This window comes from Rhyacophila brunnea, unplaced genomic scaffold, assembly GCF_057557595.1.
Source record: "Rhyacophila brunnea isolate RB1 unplaced genomic scaffold, BYU_Rbru_1.0 scaffold_6, whole genome shotgun sequence".
NCBI lineage: Eukaryota > Metazoa > Arthropoda > Insecta > Trichoptera > Rhyacophilidae > Rhyacophila > Rhyacophila brunnea.
The window spans coordinates 47,172,363-47,198,314 of record NW_028233276.1 but is presented as its reverse complement, the minus strand read 5'-3'; the positions used below and the strand labels follow the sequence as shown (position 1 = coordinate 47,198,314).

The window sequence follows — 25,952 nt, the reverse complement described above, 5'->3', positions numbered from 1 at the left end:
GGATCGGACAAGGTCGAAATAAAAAAGAATTATCGAACATTGCCTGGGTTACACAATGCGTTTACAGATTCAATAGCATGCGACTGAATTTGGGGGACATTCATAACATCAATGGTCTAATTGTCAATACCACCGTATCTGACCTATATGACGAAAATTAGTTTTTGATGTACTAAAAACAACAAAAATACTGCCTATTAAACTGCGAAATTCCCATATCTATAGTTATTTTAACAAAAATAATATAGCCATTTTAGTAATTTCCCGTATCTGAACATTGCAGGAATAGACCTGTAATAGCCCGTATCTTGCCTCTAAGCTGTCAAGCGTGTTGCATGACGTGTGTTGAGTTCAGCTTCAAAATGTTACTTTCGAATTATTGACCAGGTAAAACAGTAAGTAATATAACAAATTTGGATGTTTATATGTCATATTTTATTGGATGTTATCAAGGCATTATGTGCTTTGCTTTACCACTTTTTACGTTGCGGGTTATTGGCATGCTATGTAGTTACAACATGTGTGACAACAGTCAGATACGGGATATTAAATATTTAGTTTTTTTAGCTTCCTGTACAATTTGTAAAAAGTCACTTGGGATATTAACATTAGGCCATCGATATATAACATCACACCCTAAGGGGAGGGGTGTCTGATATACAAATGTGATGGAGGAGTTAGGGAGCGAGGTAGGTATGTGTGTAAAATGTGGTATCACAAAATCAATAAAATATTCCTGATTTGATAATTAATTTATATTAAGAATAAGGAATTTAAAAAAATGTGACTTAATCGAATAGGGCAGTGTATCCCAAACTTTCGACATGTGTACCCTTTCAATAATTTTCTTAACACATAGTAGTACCACTCGTAAAAAAAGTACATACACTTTAATAACAATCAAAACATATTTATTTTTTTCCTTTTTTAGTACATAAACAAAATAATAATAAACGAAAAATAAAATATAAGTAAATAAAACTTATATTATAAATAATTACAAGATAAAAGGAACTGTGCTATTGTGCAACAAACAAATATAGAATACTGAAATGTCATTTTGATTTCCATAGTAACGCACGTATAATATACGTGCGTTACTAATAATATTATATTAATAATTTAGTTGCTAGGACCACCCCCTTAGCAACCGATAATAGTGGATTGGATTACGGATTTCTTTCGAAATAACTTTTCATACAAAACAGAATTAACTGAAAATGAATTCAACTCTACTTAATGATGGCTAATATATTCTAAAAGTTTCAAATGTCTAGCTAGTCAGGAAGTTGGTTAAAATTCGATTGCAAGATTTGTACTGGATAAACAACCACCGGACAAACAAGAATACAAGCTAAGAAAAACGTGGTAATAGGCTATTAGTGTTCACTTAATCACATTAGTAAGGTTAAATAAAGTTAAAACTATCTTTTCCGTTTGATTTTCATCAAACGCTTTACAATCTTACATCTAAAGTTGAGCAGGACACATATCTTTCAAGCTATATGAGGCCACAAAACACGGTTACCTGTAATCTGAGGAAAGAAATTCCGAGAAACCGATTATTTTATAAGAAAATATGATGGCATTGAGGTAAGAGTATGTGCAGCATCATTTCAATCGATCTGGCAAATCGGTCGAAAACTACTTAATGCCATATCGAAAATTTACATGGAAACTGGTAGGTACACTTAGACGAGAAAAAAGAGGTGGAGCTTGGTTAAATCAGTGGGATATATTGAGCACCGAATCTATTAAGCAACATATATTAAGTTTAAAATGTTGCAAAAGCCATTACGGCCGAGGAAAGAGTGTCAGAGGCTATCTTCCGCCAGAACTGAGTGTTAAGAAACTCTGGACAATGTGGAAAACATCACAAACCTCAATGAACGATTCAAGAGTCGTATCATACTCCAAGTACCACTTCGTATTTTCCTCATATTTTAACTTGGGGTTTGGAAACCCAAGGTCAGACATTTGTTCATTTTGTGAATTAAAAAAGAAGGAAGTGCAAAATAGTAATTCACAAGCAAAACAAATTCATATAACTGATTACAGGTTGCACAAATTGCGAGCTAAGAGATTTTTCCAACTTTTTAGTGGAAAAAAATGACAATTGTAGTCTCGATATGCAGCAAAACCAGCCGCTCCCAAAGCTGAGTATTGGAGAAGTGTTTTATGCTCGTCAAATTTCAATTTATAACTTGACCATCATGGTTCATGAATTCAATCAAACAAAGGATAATACTTTTATCTACACGTGGACAGAAAGCGAGAGTGGCAGGGGGTGGAACCAAGTTACATCAGTAATGATTAATTTCCTCGAACACATAGAATGTAGATTCAGCGGACTTATCCTATAAACTTTGATTATTTGACGTGTGCTGCACAGAATAAAAATTCAGCAATGATTGCAGCTTTGCTCCACTACGTTCAACGTAGCACTGTGTTTCATTTAATAGAGCATGTGTTCCCTATCAGAGGGCACAGTTATATGCCACCTGATCAGGTCTTCGGGAGGATGAAGAAATTATTCAGGAAACCATTATAGAGCCTAAAGAATACTACGAGTTTTACTCTAAGATGTGTACAAGGTGGTAGCAAAATCTGCCTTAAAAGTTAAACTACCATTCAAAATGTAGAATCAACGGGTATTCACATTTACTAAAAATAAATACACAATCGAGGTTAAAATGTGTATACTGGTGATAATTCAAATCACTCTATTTTTAAAAAAAATATAATCCTCAATAATATGTACGATGGACTTGCAGTGCTGCCAGAAATAAACTGCATCAGCCAGTGGCGCACCCAGGATTTATTGTTGGGGGGGGCCCAAGGAGGAGAATGTAAATTAGTCCCATAGGCTCTTTTTCTTCTTCATATAAATATTTTTACATATTTTCACAATACACGGTGATATATTTGTACAGTTTCTCCTAGTTTTTATTAAATTGGAGGCATAGTGGCGGTAACCGTTGAGCGTGTCATCAGCGACTGGCGGATTGGAAGTGAACAGTGACCATGCTGGACATGTGTACCTAGTATGCTAAAAGATTACTTAAATAATATCGGCTGTGCTACCCGCTTGGTCTAGAGCAGTGTTTCCCAAAGTGTGGTACGCGTACCCCCTGGGGTACGGTAAGAGTTTGGTGGGGGTATGCGCTGCACCGGGTTATGGCTACGCCTGGTGCAACAAGCATTAATACAATATCCATGCTAGAAGGTTTATCGCATGCGGAAGCAGAGCAATTGTTGGAATTATTAGCTTCAGACGGATGCTTGCAAAATAAATATAAGGAGTGTACTTAAACATCATTTAGGTTGCAAATGCAACATGTGTATCCAGTTTTAACAGAGACATTCCTGAAATACATCTTGCCTTTTCCAACTTCATATCTATGTGAAGTTGCTTTTTCAGCATTTGTAGACATTACGTAAAAAAAAGGAACAGCCTTTTGGGTGTGGAGCCGCACCTCAGATTAAAATTAATAACCAATGAATGTTATTTTTTTATAATATAACTTTTATTTATATTTTATTATGAATGAATTTTATTTTTCGTTTATTATCATTTTGTTTATGTACTACAAAAGGAATATATAAATATATTTTGATTGTTATTAAAGTACTTATATGCATTTTTCATTGACGAGGAGTACTCAGTGTTACGAAAATTAAAGAAGGGGTACACAGATGTCGAAAGTTTGGGGAACACTGGTCTAGAGAGCTACAATATGTATGCCGAATTCCACCGAAAAAAATGTTCTTTTGATTTACACCACCACCGTAGTGGGTAGATTTTTGGTTTTTCAATATTGAGGTTCCAACATATTAATCGAAAATGGACAAAAAAGTATTATTGCATTTAAATTATACACAACCTACTCAATACAACACAGCCTAATATCTCGTTTATCGGTCTTTTGTCTATTGCACTCGGTGTACCTACACCATGGCCCCCACATCCTGAAACGGGCCCTCAGGCTAGGGCAGTGGCCGGCAAACTGCGGCTCTTTGGCCCCTTGAGTGCGGCTCTGCCACAGATGCTCTCTGCCATATTTGACATGGCTACAAAGAAGAAGCAAAGAAAATGGAAGAGGATAACCGTAAATGTAATGTTGAATAGACCGAGACTTCGCGTTTATTCAAAACTTAAATGGCTTACCGACCTGTATTTATGTGTCGGGAAAAATTGGCGCATTGAAATTTAGAAAGATACAACTAAAAACTCGTAATTTTGCGCTAAATATTCTGTCGATGATGCAAGGAAGAAAGCAGCTGAGGAGAAGAGTCAATAAAAATAAAGTTCTGTATTTAAATTAGGTACTGAATAAAATCTGTCAACAATGTTAATATTGCAAGTTTTGTGGTTAGTAAAAAGATTTCCAAGAGAGGAAATCAAGAGTAAATTAAGAAATCGATTTATTGATGAGAACCTGGAATCGTGCTTAAAATTAAATCAACAACATACGAACCTGACTTACCCAAACTTTACATGGAGATGCAAGGTCATTATTCACATTGAGTTTGTCAGTCATTATCATGATTCAATTGTATGGATACGTGACTTACAATTTAATTTTTATTAATAAATAAGATTATTATTACGTATGATATTCAGTTTTATTCAGTGTACTGATACACCCCTGTTACAGGCGGGCTTCTCCCGGTGTAAAATAATCATTTAGTAGCTATAAGTCGAAACGTAACCCTGACCCTAGAAATGGCTTCATAAAACATCTAATCTGATTCCTTGCTCAACCACGTAAGTATTTTTTATTCATAAGTAAAGGCCTTCGTCCGGTGTGTGAAGATCACATATTGGGCGGAGGTGCAATTAAGATACATTTAATTTAATTTAAAAAGTATAAATGATGATGGATGAAAGAGATAATTTTAAGACTAAATATAAGTATTCATATAATAAATTTTGCCGCGCTTGTCGGCAACGTCCAAATTTTCACGCGCCTGCGCCGGGGTGGTCCTCGTGATTCGTCAAATCAAAAAACATCACGCGATAAAATTTGGCCAATCACGAGAGTCCTTTTTGTAGAATGGCATGTAGAATGTACGCGAAGTTTGAAAAAGAAAAAAAATAGTGAGCGTCCCTTTTCCAACATGTACGGACCTGCTAAACTTATTGTTAAAACAAAATATGTAAACGTGTAAAGAAAATGTAAATATAAGATAATACCAAGTTACGCACGAGACAGACATGGTTTCATTTGATTTCTCCTCAATTTAAAATATCTTTTTTGTGAATCCGGGGTTCGATGGACACCTGAGCTAGCCGCTGGAACCCCGGGTATCTCAGTACCTACCTATAATTTAATTAGGACTTAAAACTTTAACTAAAGTTTATTAAGTAAATTAGCAGTGTACTACCTACGTATATAATTTAAGTTGAAGAAATTTGGCTCTCAAATGAAATCTCAATCGTTGTACTGTTGATATTTGGCTCTATTGACTAATGAGTTTGCCAACCACTGGGCTAGGGCAGCGCTCGAAATGGAAAAGTTTACGAACCGGAGCGCTCGATAATTTTCTGAAGATATTTCATCTAAATCGTATGCGTATTTTATAAAAATAAGTGTGTCAGATTTTTTATTCTATGGCCTATCTAGCTCAGACGGTCAACATATTTTTTCCACGAGACGGAGCGATAATTTTACAAATTTCACGAGCCGGAACGGCGCTCCGGTGCGTTCTGTTCCATTTCAAGCCCTGGGATAGGGTATTTGACGGGCCCCCTATCCACCGCTTAGATTAAAGGCAGTGTGAAATACTACATTAACGTTTTTCAAATTGTGTTTTAGTTCAAATTGAGGGTACTTATACAGTGAATTATTGGCGATTTTCAATACATCTACTTTAATAATGGAGCTGTCGAGTATCGACACATAATAATCAGAAAATATATTGGACAACTATATAAATTAAAATGTTCATAGTCATGAAGTATAATAGCTCCGCAGGCGACTTTTTTTATTATTAAAGCTAATTTATGATGTGTGTTTATCTCACTTATCTGGTCAACCCGACACGCCAGGCCCCCCACAGCCCGGGCCCCCAGGTTAGAGCCCTGTCAACCTTCCCCAGCCATGACCTATACCAGGGGTCGGCAAACCGCGGCTCGCGAGCCACATGCGGCTCTTTGGGTATTGGCGTGCGGCTCTTTGCCAAATCCCCGATTCACATTTTTTACAAAAATGTATGATTGTTGTCGTTTTAAATCCGCCCATTGCAAAAGTCGACAAATTAAATTTTTCTCCATTTCATATTGACACAAGCACTTTTGAAATAGATTTATTTTTGTGGATTTAACAAGCAAAGAGTTATGTAGCTCCAAATTTGTAGGTCTTGCCACCAAAATTTAAGATTTGGAGAAAGAAAAATGCAATTTAATTTCACAACTCAGCGGAGCGCTCTAAAAGATCTACATAATGAGGTAGATACTACGATTTTTAATACATGGTATAGCTTTCCGAACTCATATTCGAGTCTACATACTATGTATGTGAACAATCATTTTCAAACATGAATTTTTTTTTTTTAGTTTGAATTTAGAGAAGCCAAATAACCGATGAGAATTTGGAGTCGAAAAATTGAAAACTACAAGTTACATACCAAACATACAGACACTCTCCAAAGAAATGCAAGGAAGGTCATTGTTCACATTAGTCTTAAGGAATGCGTGAAAATTGTATGTAAATCATTTTCTGTAAAAAATATATTTGTAATTTCAACAATAAAAAAAACTTATATTTGAGTTAGTTTTATTCGCAAAATCTTCTTCCCTTGATAAATAAATAATAACATTCACTGAAATAAATCATATTTATAGAAATATATGTATGGCTCTCGAAAATTTTTTTAACCCTTGTGATACTTTGGCTCTTTTGGTCCAAGAGTTTGCCGACCCCTGACCTATACCACTCCGGAATTCGGGTGGACACCAAGAATTCCATTAGGGAACGGGTTTCTAAAAAAACCTGACATTAGTGTTTCAAAATTTTTGTGTTAGAAATTAAAATCTAAGAAATTTTACTAAAAAGGGTGCTGGAGAATTACAAATCATTTTTTGCCGTGTTGTTTGTCTAAGCCCAAGGTATAGTTTATTGGCTTTCGATTTCAATGTGTAAAATCATTCTGATGATTTTCATATTTTGGGGGGGGGCCAAGGCCCCCTGCCCCCCCCCCCCTCCCCCCTGGGTGCGCCACTGGCATCAGTACAGAAAAGAAGGCTGATGTAACAAAGCTCCTAAAATAATGCACACTCAGTCCGAGTGCAAAAATATTCTATGAAAAACCTTTGGCCTCGCCTTCACCAAGTGAAAATTTAGAAATGCTTCAAAATCAGGTTTATGGTTCGATGGAGAGGGAACCATTTTTGTAATTTTTTTCGGTGCTACGAGGGTGGGTCAATAAGTCCTTAGAAAAGCCGACAGGTGGCGCGACTAGTACTGTAAGCGGTTTGTTTTCATGCAGCGGCACTACCGATTCAGTATGCTGCGAAGTTTCAATCAGATTGGTCGGGTTGTTGTGTGTTTCTCGTACATTTAAAAAAAAAATTGCTTGTTTACAAAAATGGAGAAAATTGAGTTTAGAGAGCTGTTATTAAACATTTTAATATAAAAGGGTTAACAGCAAAGGAAATAAAAAATGAGTTGGATTTAGTTCACGGCATATCTGCTCCTTCACTTGCAACTATTTATAACTGGTTAAATGAATTTAAACGTGGTCGTACATCAAAAAAGGATGAACCACGCTCAGGACGTCCTGTAGAGGTGACTACACCAGAAATGATCAATAAAATCCACGATATGGTGTTAAGTGACCGAAGATTAAAGTTGAGTGAGATAATCGAGGTTACAGGGATCTCAAAAGGTAGCGTCATGAAATTTTACATGACAAATTGGGCATGAAAAAAATTTCTGCAAGATGGGTGCCGCGTTTGCTCACAGTCGACAATAAACGCAATAGGGTGGTGGCCTCTAAAGCCCTGTTGTCGCTCATGCAACGCAATCCGGATGAATTTTTTCGTCGCTTTGTGACTGTAGATGAAACATGGATACACCACTATACTCCCGAGACGAAAGAACAGTCAAAGCAGTGGATTGCGAAAGGCGAACCATGTCCAAAGAAGGCGAAAACCGTAAAATCAGCTGGTAAGGTTTGGCTACTGTATTTTGGGATGCACGTGGAATTATTTTCGTTGACTATTTGGAAAAAGGAAAAACAATAACAGGGGATTATTATGCATCTTTATTGGACCAGCTAAAAAACAAAATTGAAGAAAAACGGCCTCATTTAAACAGGAAAAAAATCCTCTTTCATCAGGACAATGCCCGTGTTCACACATGCTTACGATCAATGGCTAAAATTGAAGAATTGAAGTTCGAATTGGTCGACCACCCACCGTATTCGCCAGATTTAGCCCCCAGTGACTTTTTCCTTTTCCCAAACTTAAAAAAATGGCTAAGTGGACAACGTTTTTTTTCAAATGAAGAAGTCATCGATCGGACAAATGCTTATTTTGAGGACCTTCCGAAAACTTATTTTTCTGACAGTTTAAAAAAAATTGAGAAACGTCTAACCAAGTGTATTGAGCTCCAAGGAGATTATGTTGAGAAATAAAAAAAAATACAAAAATAAAATATGTTTTAATGCTTTTTTCTAAGGAATTATTGACCCACCCTCGTATATTAATTTTTTAGATCCTGTTTATATTTCAGTTTGTCTAACGATTTTTATAATAGTATTATCCTTACTTATTATTATTTCTTATACGTATTCCTTGTTTTATCTCATGGTGTTTAAATATGAACATAGGTACTGACCAGTGGCGAAGGCTCCATACTAAGCGATTATTTAAAGCTTACCTTCTATTTTCAAGTATTTAATTTAAATAAATAAATATCTATATTGTCTAGGTACTAGGTAATATAATAAAAATATTGATTGTCATCTATTGTTGGAATTTAGAAGTAGTAGAGCGTTTAATTTAGTCAAGTTTCGAATCAAAAATAAATGACGAAAGGTCACAGACGTGAGTGCTATTTTTAGGATTATGTCGAACGTAATCCTCGCTGAATTCTCTACCGCGATTCCGTTGCCAACTTCATACATGTCTGCATATTTGTTCCAGACTAGTAAGCGCTACAGGAGAAGCTTACACTCTATGTTGATTTGTTTATCGTCGATGACTATCTTTTTAAGCAAATAATGATGATAAAAAAAAAAAAACTATTGTGTTCGATCACATATAATTTATAAATTGTTAAAAATAAATATTGTATTTCGTGATTATTATTTAGGTTACTTTAGTCATAGACAAACATAACATGCTATTCACAGTTCATGTCATATTGACATTTCAAAGAGGGTGATAAAGTTTTATTTTATAATACAAAATTCAGTGTATTACTGTGTTTTGAATGTGGATAAATTATCTCATATTGTACCGAAATCATTCTACAGTACTTTAAATATATAAGTAAGGTGAGTCGGGGTAAGTGTGACATATAATTCAATGAGATGAATTTCAATATGGTTCATGATGAATAGGTGTGTTATAAACAGTTGAAAACTTTACCGTAGGATCTACAAAAGCATTACAATTAATATGTACAGGAGGAACCCACTGTATATCTTACTATAATACGATATTTTAATATTTTCTGATCACTAGTCAGTTTGTTACACTTACCCCAATATTGGGGTAAGTGTAACTAAATTCATCTTTATTCCAAAAGTACTTCAAAACCATAATGTATTATATGCATAGAAAGGTAATATTTCATTTAATGGATATTGAGTCTTGAGTTAAAACTACAGTATAGAATTTCAACAAAATGGACCAAAACATTTTTTTTGGGGTAAGTGTGTCATACTTATATATGAAGCGCTAGTGATGTCCCGAAAGAAAACGACGTATTTTTTATTAATTAACGTAGGTAGTTGACGGAAATCCGATGACACTAACGAGTTTACTTTTTGAAGGATCATGGGAAAAACTTGCTATGTCAAGTTGACAGTCAACATTATATATCCATTGTGGACAATCCTTTAAATTCAGGTTGATGATTGTACTGTTTAATAAGACAAGTTATAGTACCAATTGATTACAAAAGGATCGCAAACTTTTATTCAAACATATTCTACGGGTTGCGGTTTTTTGCATGGAATATGCTTTTGTTTTGACCACCCGGCCGGATTTGTTACGAAAACATCGCACAGGCAGCGGTAACACAAAAAATAAAGTCACGAAAGTATCGCGGTGCGGGCTGGAGTGGCTTCAGTCGGCCGCGAACGGCGTTTCGGGAATAACGTGTGACCCGCGCCCCGCAATTTATTTTATTTTCCTTTCAATTTGGACAATCAGCATTCAGAGAATCAGTGATCAAAGCATGTTCCATGTTTAATAATTTTAGCCGTTGGGGTTTAAGTAGGTAACCATCACCTTTAAATAATAATTTTATTTCATTTAATAAAACCTATAAACCAATTGTGTCCCGGTACTTCGATTTTAAGCGGTGTGTTAATATTATTTTCTTTAATATACTGTCCAATTAATTCGAGGACTACTTTTTTGTGAGACATGCTTTTCCAACGTATGCAAATTTTCTGCAAAAGATGTTTCAATCTCTTTGGGTAATATTGTACTTCTGCTAAAACTGTCTCGTCTTCTTTCGTAAACATGATTATACATATCCATATGACATATCCTGTTTTTTTACACATTCAACTGTTTTTTGTAATTTTCCTAGGTCGTAAGCTCCTTTATATGTCTTTCGTTTATATTTATTATTTACATATGGAAAAAATGCACATTAATTATTATCACATGTTAGATGAGCACTTATTTTAAAAACTTGTGTATTAAATTGAAACACATGCACTCTTCCGAGTACCTACCTACTTAGCTAACATAAAACTATAACAATAAAATGAATTTTATTTCAATTGCGAACATTTTTTCGATCAAAATAAATAAAGCGTCGTGTTCCATCACTAGTTAAAATAATGACTATGCGAATTCATAGAAAATATATGGGGGATGGGTGACACAAAACAAAGACACACTTACCCCACGCGTTTACTTTCGTGGGGGTACTACTCGATTAAAGCTTTAAAATGATTATCAATAAGTAAAACGATAACAACACGTGAAGCAGGGTATCAAAACACATATACTCACCAAATTTTACAACCATAATGTGCAGATTTCCGTTTTAAAAAATTGTTTAGTAATAGCTACCATCTCACTCGTCGACTTCAAAATGTCGTCTGGAGAATAATCCATGTAGTCACCTCAAAAAACATGGTATCGACATCATTTCTGATTATTTTTATAAATCGGTGACTTTGCTATCACCTTTCCATAGATGGCATCATCCAATTTGTAGTACATACTGAGATATCTTAGTAGCTACACTTACCCCGACTCACCTTATTTATTAAATTGTCTAGTGTTTTCGTAGATTGCATTTAAAAAAAATCATTCCCGAGTTTGACGTTTCTTCAAAAATTAAAAATTATTAAAGCTTGACCTTCCAAGGGTTCATTTAGATTTGAATACAGCAAAAAAACTTATATTAGACATTTTCACAACAATTTATATGATAAATATTCGTTTTTAACTGGCAATTATACAATAAACAAACTTTTTTGTTGGCCATGCGTATTGTTTGCTAAAGAAAAGTGGAATTCTACTGCCCTAAGTGATTTAAATAATTTGACAAATTCAGCGGTGAAACCTATGACCAGTGTGTCATTGTCATTAGTGTGCACCTATTCATCAGTAGTAATATCGTAAGTATTATCTTCTTATTTCTCGTAAGTTACCTGACAAGTGTGCTCTTTCTCTGATCTCCACAGCTTACCTCTTTCCAAAAGTCACCCTTCGCCACTGGTACTGACAGTGTAGTCTTATTATTTTTGTAATTTTCTTTCTGACATGTGTTTAGTTTTTTAAATCCTTTTTAAATATAAAAATGTGTTGGATTACCGATTTTCATTATAGCTTATTCTTATTATTTTTTCTGTTATCCATCATGATTTATATAATAGAGTTTAAATATTAGAAAATTTGTGTTTTATAAGTTCATGTACACATCAGTAAACTATTTTTTTATTGAAGATGATCCCTACATTGTAGTGTTATTATATAATATATTATGCTGTAAAAGTTACAATGTTTACCTTTTTATCAAAAAATGCAATAAAGTGAAAGAAATTTAATATTATTTTTATTCATTAATCATCCCAACAGACCTGTCCATGACCACATTCTATTACACAATCATAATTGTACACACAAAAGATACTCAACTTTACTTTGTGTTCCAAACTGTCCTTAGTAGACTATTTTGAAAAAAAAGTCAGTTTTTGAAGTTTTACTATACTTTATAATGTTATTTATATTTCATGTTTTTGAGTCTTTGAATTTTCTATGAAATTGCCTAACATTATAGTACCGAAAAATTAAGAGGTAAATTGCAAATCACAAAAATATGATTTTTAGACTTAGGCCGGTTTGGAATGTCACTCTTCAATTGTTTATGCTGAGACGACAGATCATCATTGGTTACCTGGTCGTTAATTTTAATCTGAGATGCGGTTCCACATCCAAAAGCCTGTTCCTTTTCTTGACTCAATGTCTATAAATGCTGAAAAAGCAACTTCACATAGATATAAAGTTGGAAAAGGCAAGATGCATGTCAGGACTTTCTCTGTTAAAACTGGATACACATGTTGCATTTCCAACCAGAATGATGTTAAAGTACACTCCTTATATTTATTTTTCAAGAATCCGCCTGAAGCTAATTCCAGCAATTGCTCTTCTTCCGCATGCGATAAATCTTCTAGCATGGATGTTGTATTGATGTCGTATAATGCTTGTTGCACCAGGCGCAGCCAAAGCCCGGTCCAGTGCATACCCCGCCAAATTCTTTCCGTACCCCAGGGGGTAAGCGTACCACACTTGGGGAAACACTGGAATAGGGGTTAAAAGATTGTGTGATGAAGTGTGACATTTCTGAATGGCCCCCAGTGACAACTAACGCATTATTCAACAAGAGCAGTGTTATATTGAGCTTTTGGTTAATAAAATAATAATGTGTGTTAAATTGCAATGGATTGTAACATAGTTAAAACGAAATGCCAGCTAGTTTATCGATAGAACATGAAATAAATAGTACTTTTTAATCTCAAAGCGTATAGACTCGGCTTTCGGTGAACTTTCCGCAAAGAATGCCTCATTCTGTAATTGACTTTAATAAATGCCCATCGTAACCTCGATTGTTATATAAAAATATTATATTTGGGCGCCTTTAGAAAGTGTATATTTTACAAATAGAAATGAACAATTAAATTAAACACAGCATAGATTTGTTAAAAATGTGGTTGTTTAATAATACAACACAATTACAACATTTAAACTTTACAAATGGTACAGAAATGAAAAATATGTTTGATCGGCACGGTGACACTCCGAGTCTAATTGTTGCTTAACTTTAAATGTAGGTTGAATTCTCCTTACTCTCAGCTTGGCTGGAAACTCTGATTTGATAAACTTATCCCTAGTCCGAAAGGGATTCGTCAAAATGGCGTAGAACTGTTATTTAAAATTATCTGGGAGACATCCGATCTGCTTCGATACTAATTATGGAGCGACATATTTCGTGGGCGGAAACAGTAGCTTGATCCTGACCCTCTCTAGATATAGATTATTGCATCATCCACAACAAGCAGGAAGATTTCTTATTGGTTTATTTCTTTTAACGGCTATTGTTTATGCATATTTTGTTTGACACTCATTATCAACAAGGATGTGTCAAATAATAATTATTGTTATTATTTGTTAATTAATTAACGGTATTTATTAAAAAGTTGCTTTGAAGAAGATGTAGACATGTCACAATGAAATGTAACATGACAGCAGGCATGTCTAATGCATCAACCGTGGGATGGATTTTGGTCAATCGCACTATATGTTCTAATATGACATGATTTCATTGGGATTTCGAAGGGGAAACATTAACCATTCCTGTTTTTATTTCCTTAACTCGTTGGACACGGACGCTGTGTCGTTAAACGGCCATTAGATGCAATTAGCATGTTATTAAAATGTGGTAATTAAATGATACAGTGATTGTATTAAACAGCTTACATGAAAGTTTTTTTTTTTTTTATAATTATTAATAACCATGTCCTTTGTTGTTAGTAATTTTGAACAATCACAAACACCCAGGCTTTGAGAAAAACACATAAATATTGTGTGCTCTGACCGGGAATCAAACCCAGGAACTCTCGGTACCTTGTCGTATTGTATCACTCAACACCTGCCGCAGTAGTGAAAGAAAGAGATGTGAATCCTCGTGCTTTAATCTGAGGCGAAGTCATCTTACATCTGTGCAGTAGGCTCTTTAGACAGTAGAATAGTTTGACTATGAGTCCCTAAGAAGAGCAACAATTACATTTCCTCCTTAAGGGGCCACATGCCCCACGTAGGTCAAAATGGAGATTTTATGGTATTTTCAAAGCATAATCCTGGACATTCCTTAAACGTTGTAGATAATCTATTTATATAATTTTGAAGCCTTATTATCCTTTATATTTAAAACATTCGATCACTGCATAAAGTATTTTTATTACATGAAATATTATTCATTTAAACCTCTCGATCTAATGTTTTAGAATATAGTCATATTTCAGTACATCCATGTGCAGTGGTGTTAATATTTTTTAGTTTTATTAATTTTTAAACGCATTTATAAAACTATTAGTAAAATTAATGTTAAAATTATATATTTACGATAAAAAATTATAATTTATAATTTCTGTGATCCCAAATTTGACAAGAATTAGGCATTTTATTATTCAAAAAATGGGCACGATCAACACATTTGAAGATAATTCTAAAGATACTGATTATAAGCTATGTCTTTGACCATTCAAATGTGATCAACATCCTACGAATAATGATTGTTTTGTAATAATTATTGACCTAAGAATAAGGTAGTACTTTTTTGAAATACGCCATTTCTATTGGCATTTCCCAGTGGTTAAGCTACAACATACAACCGTAGCCATAAATTTACAAACGATAACTGAAGTAGGGAGTAAGATCATGTTAACGCGCGTGTTTGAACATGTACCTAACCGAAATACGAATTTTTTTTTGGTTCGGTTCCTTGAAATGTCGATCACTCGGGGGATATCGAAAAGTAAGGCTTCCGCCTTCAAATAAAACAAAGGTATTCAGTGTATGTTTTTCATTTATAAAATACAAAAAATGCATGGTATTCACGTTTTATGGATTACACATTCTAAAAAATAAAATAAAGATATATTACTCACTTTATATGTATTACTATTCTATTACACTGGGGGTACAGAATAGGGGCGGGGGGGGGGGGTTGTCTCACATAAATATAACTAATTACAGGAGATCCTTTACATTAAATTAACATATAATAGATATGCATGAATTACAACAATCTATTTGAATTTCAAATGGCAATACACAGAAAATGCAGATAAAAACAACACGTTTATGTCAAGGATGGCTGTACATTTTTATGCACCAGGTTAAGTGACATTTTATTTGTACCAGTCAGTGGCGAAGGGTGGAGGTAGGATGTTACGATCAGCCATAAATAGTGCACAATAAGCTTTGTCAGTCATACAAATTTGTTTTCATTGAAATAAGACCAATTCACAGATGGTGTTAGTTTTCAAAATTCAATTGTGAAACCAAGCCATAATAAATAAAAGTCAAAAAACACTTGTCTATAAAATATCTAAAATTATGCAATTAAATCACATCTTTGGATATTTTATAGATATAATATTATTTTTTATCTATTATAGTTTGATTAGGCAGGGCTTAGCGAATTTAAAAAAATGAACCAACAATATGTGTAATATGAATTCTTAATCCAATGAAAACAAATAAGTATGAACGAAAAAGTGTGCACAACTTTGTCGTATCGCCCAAAGTATACCAAAACTATTATGGTTTGGTTTAGGCTGGGTTTAATTGATTTTTAAAAACTAACCAATACCATCTGTAAATTGTAGTCTTAGTTCAATAAAAACAAACGCGTATGACTAACAAACTTTAATGTGCACTATTTATGGCGGATCTTAACAGCCTACCTCCGCTCTTCGCTACTTGTACCAGTTGGCCAATAGAGAAATGTAGATATTGCTTTTAATAACTTTAACATCTAAAATCACTCAATATATGATTTAGAATGCATTTAAGCAGCGAATTTTCTCTAAAATTACATTTACATATTACGTGTTCATATTGGTTCAGGACAATTAATTATTATTGATAGGTATACGCTACGATGGCCGAGCGGCTTACGCGTCGGTTTATAATGTCGTGGGTGCCAGGTTTGAATTCTGTGTCTGGCAAAAATACACATACTGTATGGACCTAATAGGTTGAGCAAAAACCTGTTTACCTGTGGAGGTCCATAATATGATCGTATTAGGATCGGATATGGTTAAAAGAAATATTTTTCCAGAGTTCTGTGGTCACCATTTGTAATTCATTAAACATAATATTTATTACTTACAATAATAATACAATCTATTCGATGTTTTTTAAAAAAAAATATATATGCAATTAAGTAAAATTCGTTAAAAAATATATTACCAAACAATTAATTTAGAATTATAAAATGTTATCTTTTCTGCAAAATATATAATTTAGATATTAGAAAATATTTAGGTATTGAATGCATAGGTGTGTAATATAAATCTGTTAAAAATAATGAATTGTTCCATGTAAAAAAGTAGTTCTATTAAATTCAAATTGAGGCACCATACATACACTAACATTATTACTAACAGCAGGATGGCACTCTTCATATTTGAAATTTTGTAAAAGCAAGCGTTTTTACAATGATTTTTGTTGTCTAAAGTTGTCATTAAGATGCACGTCACATACTGTCACGGCGACAAATTTAGTCCATGGTTTCGTCATTTTGCAGAATATTTTGAACGAACACGAATTCTGTAAATTCAATGATGGAGTAACCTAATAATGACTTTTGGAAAGAGGTAGGCTGTGGAGATCTGATAAAAAGAGCACACTTGTCAGGTATACTTACGAGAATAGTACGATATTTACTACTAATGAGGTACACACTAATCAATGACAACGACACACTAATTCAATGAAACTTCAAAAACTCATTGACGACATAAAAATGAGTGATGTGTTTAAATTACGTATTTTTCAAAACATTTATACCCATCAAAAATCATTAGATAAAATTTATTTTTATTTTTAAAAACAACCTATCCTTACTTATTTATTAATATTCGATTAAACGATTAAACGAAATTATTAATATTATGCGCGAATGTTTTAGGCTCTGCGATAGGAACATACCTTACTTCATACAAATCAACAGACTTGCTGAGGTTAAGAGACATAAAGTCCATACGAAAAAAAAATCAGAATGATTTCACACATAATCGGAAATTTATTTACGTCAAGATAGATGGCGCGCTGTGGTATATTTTTTAACACCTTTGCAGATTGTTTTGTAAACTGTGTAATACTGTAATACATTCCTACATATACAACATCTTTCATGGGAAAATAAATTATTTTTATAGAACATAAAATAATGAAGTGATTAAGTATATAAATATGTAAATATGTAATTAAAAAATATTTTTCTTAAGAAGGTAGGCTTTAAATCATCGCCTAGTATGGAGTCTTCGCCACTGGGAAATTCAATAATATTTTGAACAGAACCCAACCTGCAGACCATAGATAATAGACAACATTCTTATAGAAAATACATAGTGCCAACCGCTAAAAACAAAAAACACGCGATTTTGACATAAGCATGTAGAAAATGATAAGAAACGTTCATTGAGTCATGCGGGTGTCGATGCAGTGTGGTATGCGTGAGGTTACCTCATTCTTGTTCTGGTGATTTCGGCAGATTTTGCTAACTGACAATGTCCATTTAAAGATGAGAGCATCAGTCTGATAAAATTTTAAACACCAAGACCTTTACACATTTTTTCCCCGTAGCGGCAGCTTACTGTGACGTTATGTGATAGTAAGCGACGTGCATCATAATATATTTGAGCGTTGTTGTTAATAATACTTGTTAAATAATGGAAACATAGATTTAATAAAATCGAGTGGAAGTCATCTGTAGAGATGCGCTGAATATTAAATGCTTACCTGTGATGCATCAATTTGATTTATGTTTAGAAATGGCACACACGGTTACTGTATCGAGATTAAAATAGTTATCGGTTTAATAAAAATAAGTCAATACAGTAAAATCTCATTAATTACGACATCCATTATTCAAAATTTGCTGTAATTCGAAATTCTACCAAATTTTTAGTTCTAACATCAATTATTTTCTTTCAAAATGCTACCTTTAATTCAAAATCAATAATTTACAATAATTGTCATTTTACTCATGAAAAGGGATCTTACAATACCACATCATTATGCCAGAAATTTTGTATTCTTTTGTTTTACAACTTAACGTATTATGGAAAGTATTATCGAGTGATACAGTATAGGTAGATTCCATAATTTGTAATTTGAATTTTGGCCCTTTTGGCAATTTCCTATTAACAATGTTTTACTGTATTGAATGATTAATTCAGAAATTTAAAAGTAGTCATAGATCATATTATTCCAAATCGAAGTCAGATTTTATAATATGTGACTATGAAAAATAGAATAAAAAATATTGATTTAATTACGTGATGTAGAGAAAATATTTAATTTTATACTTACACATTTAATTGTTAAAAATTTAAAAAAAATGTTTGAGAAATACTTTTCTAATGTCAAATAAATACATAAAACTATTTATAAAGACAAAAATGTTCCTAATTCGTTGCTAAAATCATTTAGTTTGCGCAAAGATATTGTTTGAATATCAATCTATTGAAAGAATATTAACAACGCCAGCAATAATTGTCATGACTAGTTTAGGCAAGTCCTTACAATTATAAAATTAAGGATCATTGTCACATACATTAATAATTAATTATTTCATTAGAAGTTAAGTGGAATGTGAAAATTATCCACCTGAAAAAAAATAACATTTGCGGCCATTGTTGAAAACGGCGGAATTGAAAGTACATAAACCGAAGGAATCATAATACAGATAGTAGGAAGATGTATCACATGTCATGTTGATAATTTATTTGACATAAATTAAAAGAAAATATATAAAGCGTCCAAGATGAAATCAAAAAAGTATTGTAACTAAGTTTAAAAAAATGCACAGTAATCCCTCCTATTAAAAAAGGTACAACTTACAAGACCTGAACAAAAACGAACCATAAGTGCGAGTGAGAAAGCATTCGCATGCTTATATCTCCGCAATATGTGTTAATGTTCTGAGTAAGATAGAATTTCTACGGCTGAATGAGCGTGTGTTACTGAAATTCATTGTTTTTATGTTAAATATAAAGTTAGTGGTAATTATATTTTATTTATAGTAGAAAATATGGTTAACTATGTATGTTGTTTTTAAATTTGGTAGCCATACTGAGAAGTAGATGGTATACCGTTTCATAGTTAAGTTAATAATAAAATTGAGGTTCTACTGTGCGTTATACGCAAGAAACACGGCTTCATTTTGCCGAACAATACCCACTCACTTTAATTGTTACTCTGAATACAACTATCAAAATCTGTTCATATGTTATACAGTTTGACCTATTCCACAACTCCCGGTTGTTGATCGGGCTAACCTTTTACCAACAAGTACACTCCAAAACCTCGAAACAGTCGACGAGTTTGTATATCTGGGATAAAGGGCAGATGCGAAGCGGAAATAAGAAGGCGCACACAGATTGCAAAAAATGCGATGACACGCCTTACCACTATATGGAAGGATACGGGAATTTCGATTGCCACAAAAATGATGCTTGTGCAAACATTAGTGTTCTCGATATTTATATACGGAGTCGAGTCGTGGACCCTGAAGGCAATTGATGCCTTTGAGATGTGGTGTTCCTTATAACTTCTTAATTTCAAACCTTTATTCTCCCAAGTCATTTGAGTCGGTCTTTTGCAGTTGTTTCCACGTTAGAGAAAAACTAGCTGGCGCTCATCCGGAAGGATAGAGATCGCCTCAAGGGTCGATAAAACATGCAACACTCATTCCAGACTCCTTTAGAGTCTGGGAATCCACGCCATGGAAACTAATTCCTAGCATGGATTTCACTGCTTTGGACAGAGCGTGGAGCCACCACCTGAGAAAGAGAACCTCATGCTCTGCATCACAAAGTTGTGGCAATAAGGTGGGTGTGTCGGAGAGCAGACAAGGAACTAGGTTGATAATATATTATGCCGCGCGGCTTAAGCATCGGCCTATAACGTCGTGGGTCCCAAGTTCGAATCCTTGGTCTGGCAAGCACACATATTGTTTTTCAATTGGTGTATGAGTCAGAGGATGGACCTAATAGGTTGAGCAAGTGGCTAACATCCATTTCTCGTATGCTTTAATATGTTAATAATAATTTTATAGTACATATGTAACTTTAAATCAATCATTACATTGGCGAAGCAATCATCCAGAGACTGAAGATAAAGGAACGGCTCTCGACAATATGTCTGAGAAGAATTCTGCAGTTTTTTGGACATATTGTCAGGCGCAGACCGGACAACCTGGAGCGACTGGTAGTTTTGGGTGGCCTCCAGGGAAGGTGAAGCAGAGGAAGCGCGTCTGCACGATGGAGCGACCAAGTAAAAGAGCTGACTGGGAGCACCATCCATTCTGCCCTGAGAGAAGCGGAAGATAAAGAAGGATGGAAAGTCTTGGTCGCTCAAAGGATGGCGAAATTCAAATGTGGTCACGATCCTCAGCCATGAGTGCACGACCAAGAAGAAGAAGACTCCGTAATGCATGACCCCAAAACAGTTGAATGGTTAACTAGTACATATTTTACTCAAAACATGTAGTCAATTTGATAGCGTAGCTTTGATATATCATCATTAAGTTATGGGGGTCAGTTGGACACATCTGAAAGCAGTTCAATTGTTTTGTTATCAACAATTATTTATGAAACATGAAGAACGCAGTTTTCTTTAGTTATCATGGTAGACAAACACACAGTGAACAGTGAGGGATTACTATAATGTACATTAATTTTAATCAAATATTTCATCGGGGTATTTTACCATGAAGTCCTTAAATATTCAAACATTTTTCATCAAAGTACGTACACACGACAAATCAGTCTCTTAGTCCCACATTCCTTAAAAAAATGTTGCGAATAAAACCATAAATGATTCAATTCACAGATAAAATGCACATATCGGCACAATGTTTTTATATTTCAAACTATCACATGAATAGGTAAAAGTAATAAATGCCTCAAAAACAGAAGTATTTTAAGGATTCATTCTGTAAACAAAAATACATAATGTTTTGACACTTTTGAATTGATGCTGACAAAATTAATATGATTCGATCATCATTCAATTTACAATGCAGTTTTAAAAATATATAAAACTGTTTCTGTTTCTTTCTTTCTTATAAAACTATAATAGTCAATTGATTGACGCTTAGTGAACGAATTATGCTACATATTATTAATTCAAAATGGAAGCAAACATTCTTAATTAATCGTTAAAATTACAGTTACAGCAATATACAGGTTTCGGGATGTAACATTTATAGCAAACGTCTAATATAATCACAAAATGAGTTTACACACTCAGCCAGTACAATTTACAACAATGTTACTTATAAATGCATAAAATCGTGCCATTAGATTGGAGACACTGTGTTAGTTTATTATTTAAATGTGAGTTTGATACATATTCGTGTTAAGGGTATAATTTGACATGTTTTAAAAATACATCATTTTTATGACAAATCGACTATTGTATTGTAATTAGAAATAAACATCTTTATAATTACACTTGATTAAAAAGGCAAAATAATGAACATTTCTGTGCATGGCGTGAATATATTGGTAAGTCAAAAATCATCAATGGTCAATTAAGATTTGCTGTCACAGGTAAATTTATTGAAGTCTAAGATTGCGATGCAGAACCATACTTAGGCGGGTAAGTCCTAAAGATACGCGCCTACCTTTAAGGGATCGATTTCGACGACATAAGTTTAGTGAGAAAAACAAAACATATATTTCTTATTAGAAGTGAAAGAGACAAAGAACATGTAATGTGTTTTTCTTGTTAGAACGGCTGCTTATAACATCAACGGTTCTGCGTCGCGCTCTAAAGCTATATTTTTGAGTTATCAATGTATCATTGCCGTGCATGGCTTCGTGATAATATTGCTCCCTGAATGCAGAGCCATCTTAACTCGTAGGAAAGATTTATAAGGTGTCGGTTTAAAGATTTGAGAAAGTAAAATTTTAATTTATGGACAATTTTGAAATTTAGTACTATCATGTTAGTATTTGTTTGTCTATAAGTTTAATGTAGTTATTATGTATCAGCATTCATTTTAAGTGAAGCAACTATTAATTTTGATGTGAATTAAAAAGCAGTGTCTTCGCTGTGTAGAAAAAAAACTGAGATAAGTCTAAAATCACTACTTTTTAGGCGAGTCAAAAAAAGATTCAGATTTTGGCCATTTTGTATATATAACATCTACAGATAAATTGTTATTTTATAACAGTTCTGCAGTGAACTACTAATGGTTACTCAGGATATCTCTGGTAAATAGTAGTAGGTAGGTGGTAAATATAGGTATTGCAGTTAAGATCTTTCTAGGCAGTGAAATGAAGCAAAGGTTATAATAACACTTACAGAGAAATTAGTGAAAAAATTGACATACATAGTATACAATATGACTTACGATAGGTCCGCATTCAGGTGACAATATTTGCTTATTATTCTATTAAGTAAAGTATAGTCGGTAATTATTCTTTAAAAAATACATCATGTCATCGTCAACATCAGTTGATGTGATACTTGTGATGAGATTTTTAGTAGTTAGGTCTATACACAACTAAAAAAATAATTAATCTAGTTTTAGCAAAAGTTTTTTGATAGAATTTTTACGTATAAAGTCTGCAGTATCTTCTTGATTGCAGAGATATTCGAAAACTATTTACACGGTTACTTTATTACAAAATTTAATCCATAGGTTACTTGAAACAAAGAGAGAAGTATTTCGGTCTGCATCATCTAAAGATTGAGATAATGACCGCAGGCGACATATAAGGCAAGGCGAGGTAAGGTAAAATAAAATTGAAGAAAATATATACATTGTTTTGCTACAAATGACTGTATACCAGAACTTACTGTGAATATAATTTACCCACCCAAGCAGCAGATCATATTATGGACATCCAAAGTGTTGAGGTTATAAATTAACAGACCTTTTTTACACATTTGTCATTGCTTTGGATCAAACACGCAGCATGTAATTTTTACATGTAAAAATTGAAATAAAAAATGTTTTACTTTCAATGTAAAATTAGTGCGATGTAGGTGATTGTCGTTATAATAATTGCGGGTAGGAAGAATCCTGGATAATTAAATGCGAAAAAGTTAAAAATACAAAATAAAATGCACAGTTTTTTCAGTAACCTATAAAAATTACCAATATGTTATCATGCAATTATGTATGGGAAGTTTAAGCAATAAAAGTGTAGACAAGACACAAGAATTACTATGATATATCAGATATTACCTATTTTAAATACAAAGATCTGACATATTTATATTATAATTTCACTACATTACATCATTATCACCGGGGTAATTTACAATTTAATATTTGTATATTGCTAAGCATAAAAGTATCATAATTAATGCATTGTAAAAATGGTACTACCTGTGACATAACCATATAAGTATATATTACGCCAAGCAATCATACAATTAAACTGTAAGCATAAATTTTACTAAATTAAGTAAAAAAATACTGAAGAAAGTGGTAAAATCAATATTAGTTAATAATTTTATATTTTCAATTAGGTATAAAAAAATACAGTTTCGTAAAAAACAGTACAGTGAATGTTGCTAATTAAACTATGATTATTATGTAAGTATTATAAAAAGCACTATCATACATACATCGACCATTACATCAATGGCCGTGAAGTCTTTGCACCTTATTATGTATCGAGTATATTAATGCAACTGGCATATCGATGGGTAAGCGGACAGATGTTGTATGTACAGTTTTGTAATAATCGAAGACGAGATGGACATACAATATTTTCACAGTATTAAGGTAAAATGCTGACAGCCGTTTTTAATATAATAATAGGTAACTCATTTTCAATCAAAACTGGACACAATACATGTGCTTTAAATCCACATCGATATACATTCATTTCATCAAATAGTATTAGCTAAACATGAAGAATTAAATTTGCTAAAAGGCATTAGAATGAAGTCATTAGTTTAGTTAAAATGATATTAATCGTCAATCGATTTGATTGAATTTATGTTGATTCTATTATAAAAATCCCCGATAAATACTGTTTTTGTGCATACGAATATTATTAGCTTTTATTCTATGTGGATAGATCAAGCCTTCCCTCTTTGTATCGACATAGCCTCTTGTATCAATCTGACCAATTATCAAACTAAATGAATAGTGATATCACCAAAGAGTTTGCACTAGAAAGCCTATTATACTATTTGTATCACAACATAAGGGATTCCAGAATGTTTTAATTGATGATTACAGAAAAATTAATATTCTATGTAATGTCAGCATTGAACGGTATTTTTGAATAGAAAGAAAATGCGAATTGCTCTTGGTGTACCTACTAATGTAATAATGACGGTTTATAGTATAAAAATCTTCATTTAGGCTTGTTACATAGAATACGTTTCAGTCCCAGCAAATAATTCTCACACTGCTAGTGTGAATCTTGCTAGAACTTGACCTGCGTTGATTTGCAGCTAATTTTATCACTAGCCTTGGAAACCCAGTTACAGCATTGTGCAAAAATTCACATACAAACACCTTTTAACATCTTTGTAAATATTAATTATAGTAAATTCCACAAATTATTTTTTAGTACCTAGATAGCTAATTCGGTTTGCTACACCATTTTCAAGATTATAAAAAGACATGATCTACCATTTCTTTCCGCAAGTAAGCTACTTAAGCAAATACAACCAAATTACTTTGTACTATTGATTATGGTGTCACAACCAAAATAGTTATTGACTAAGTAAGTATCTAATTTGTGGAATTAAATGTAATTAATATTGCACTGTTTATAAAATTGGAATTCTACCAAGTAAATGCTAACTCATTAATCTTTGGATATCGACGATCGTGAATGAAAATGAATTTGGCTCAGTTGCAGTAATAACTTGACTAAACAATCTTCACTCATGCCGCATTTGGAGGTTAGGTGGGCTTCAGTGTTCGTGCAGGAGAAGTGAAGTGGAGCCGGAGGAGAAGGGCGGGGGGTCGGCCCACTGTTCGGATCCCAGAAGCATCTCGGCGTCTTCCTCCACATGCCGCTGCGGATAGTTTATTCCGTCGCCCATGCTGCTCATGTATATTCAAGCGTGCGTTAGGAACCATATTTTATTCAACACAGCATTAAATACAGTTCACTATTTCTTACCTGTCAAAATCTATCTACCATACCGTGTGGGTAGGTACCGTGAGGAAAGAAAATATGTCTGAATTTCGTTTTTCTTATAAAAAAAATACCATTTCACCCTTAATTAGAACATTTTTGTGACTCCAAACGTTACATTAAAGGTCTTTTAATGGGAATTAGATTAGGAGTTAGACTGGATCAAACATACAAAAAAAAATGAAATTTTTGGCTGATACGGTTTTGATTCCATTGTTGATTGAAGTAATACAACATTTATAATAATATAATTTTTTTTTAAATGTATTTTTACAAATACAAGGCATCTGCGCTATTTAAATTATTTAAAAACTGACTCATCCATGACACTGTTTAAT

General features: G+C 33.4%; 1 protein-coding gene across 3 annotated transcripts in view; it reads right to left on the bottom strand.

The window, feature by feature from the left end:
* LOC147065743 (palmitoyltransferase ZDHHC2) overlaps positions 1-25,952 on the bottom strand; it is a 58,639-nt gene that overhangs the window by 9,960 nt on the left and 22,727 nt on the right. For 2 of the 3 annotated variants that reach the window (XM_085957076.1, XM_085957078.1), the window contains exon 7: positions 15,267-25,520. The exons of the other annotated variant lie outside the window; for it this stretch is intronic. In XM_085957076.1, coding sequence (XP_085813202.1) covers positions 25,388-25,520 — 133 coding nt within the window. In that variant the 3' untranslated portion in view covers positions 15,267-25,387. Of the gene's footprint in view, positions 1-15,266; positions 25,521-25,952 lie in introns of those variants that run through there. 3 annotated transcript variants of the gene reach the window in all.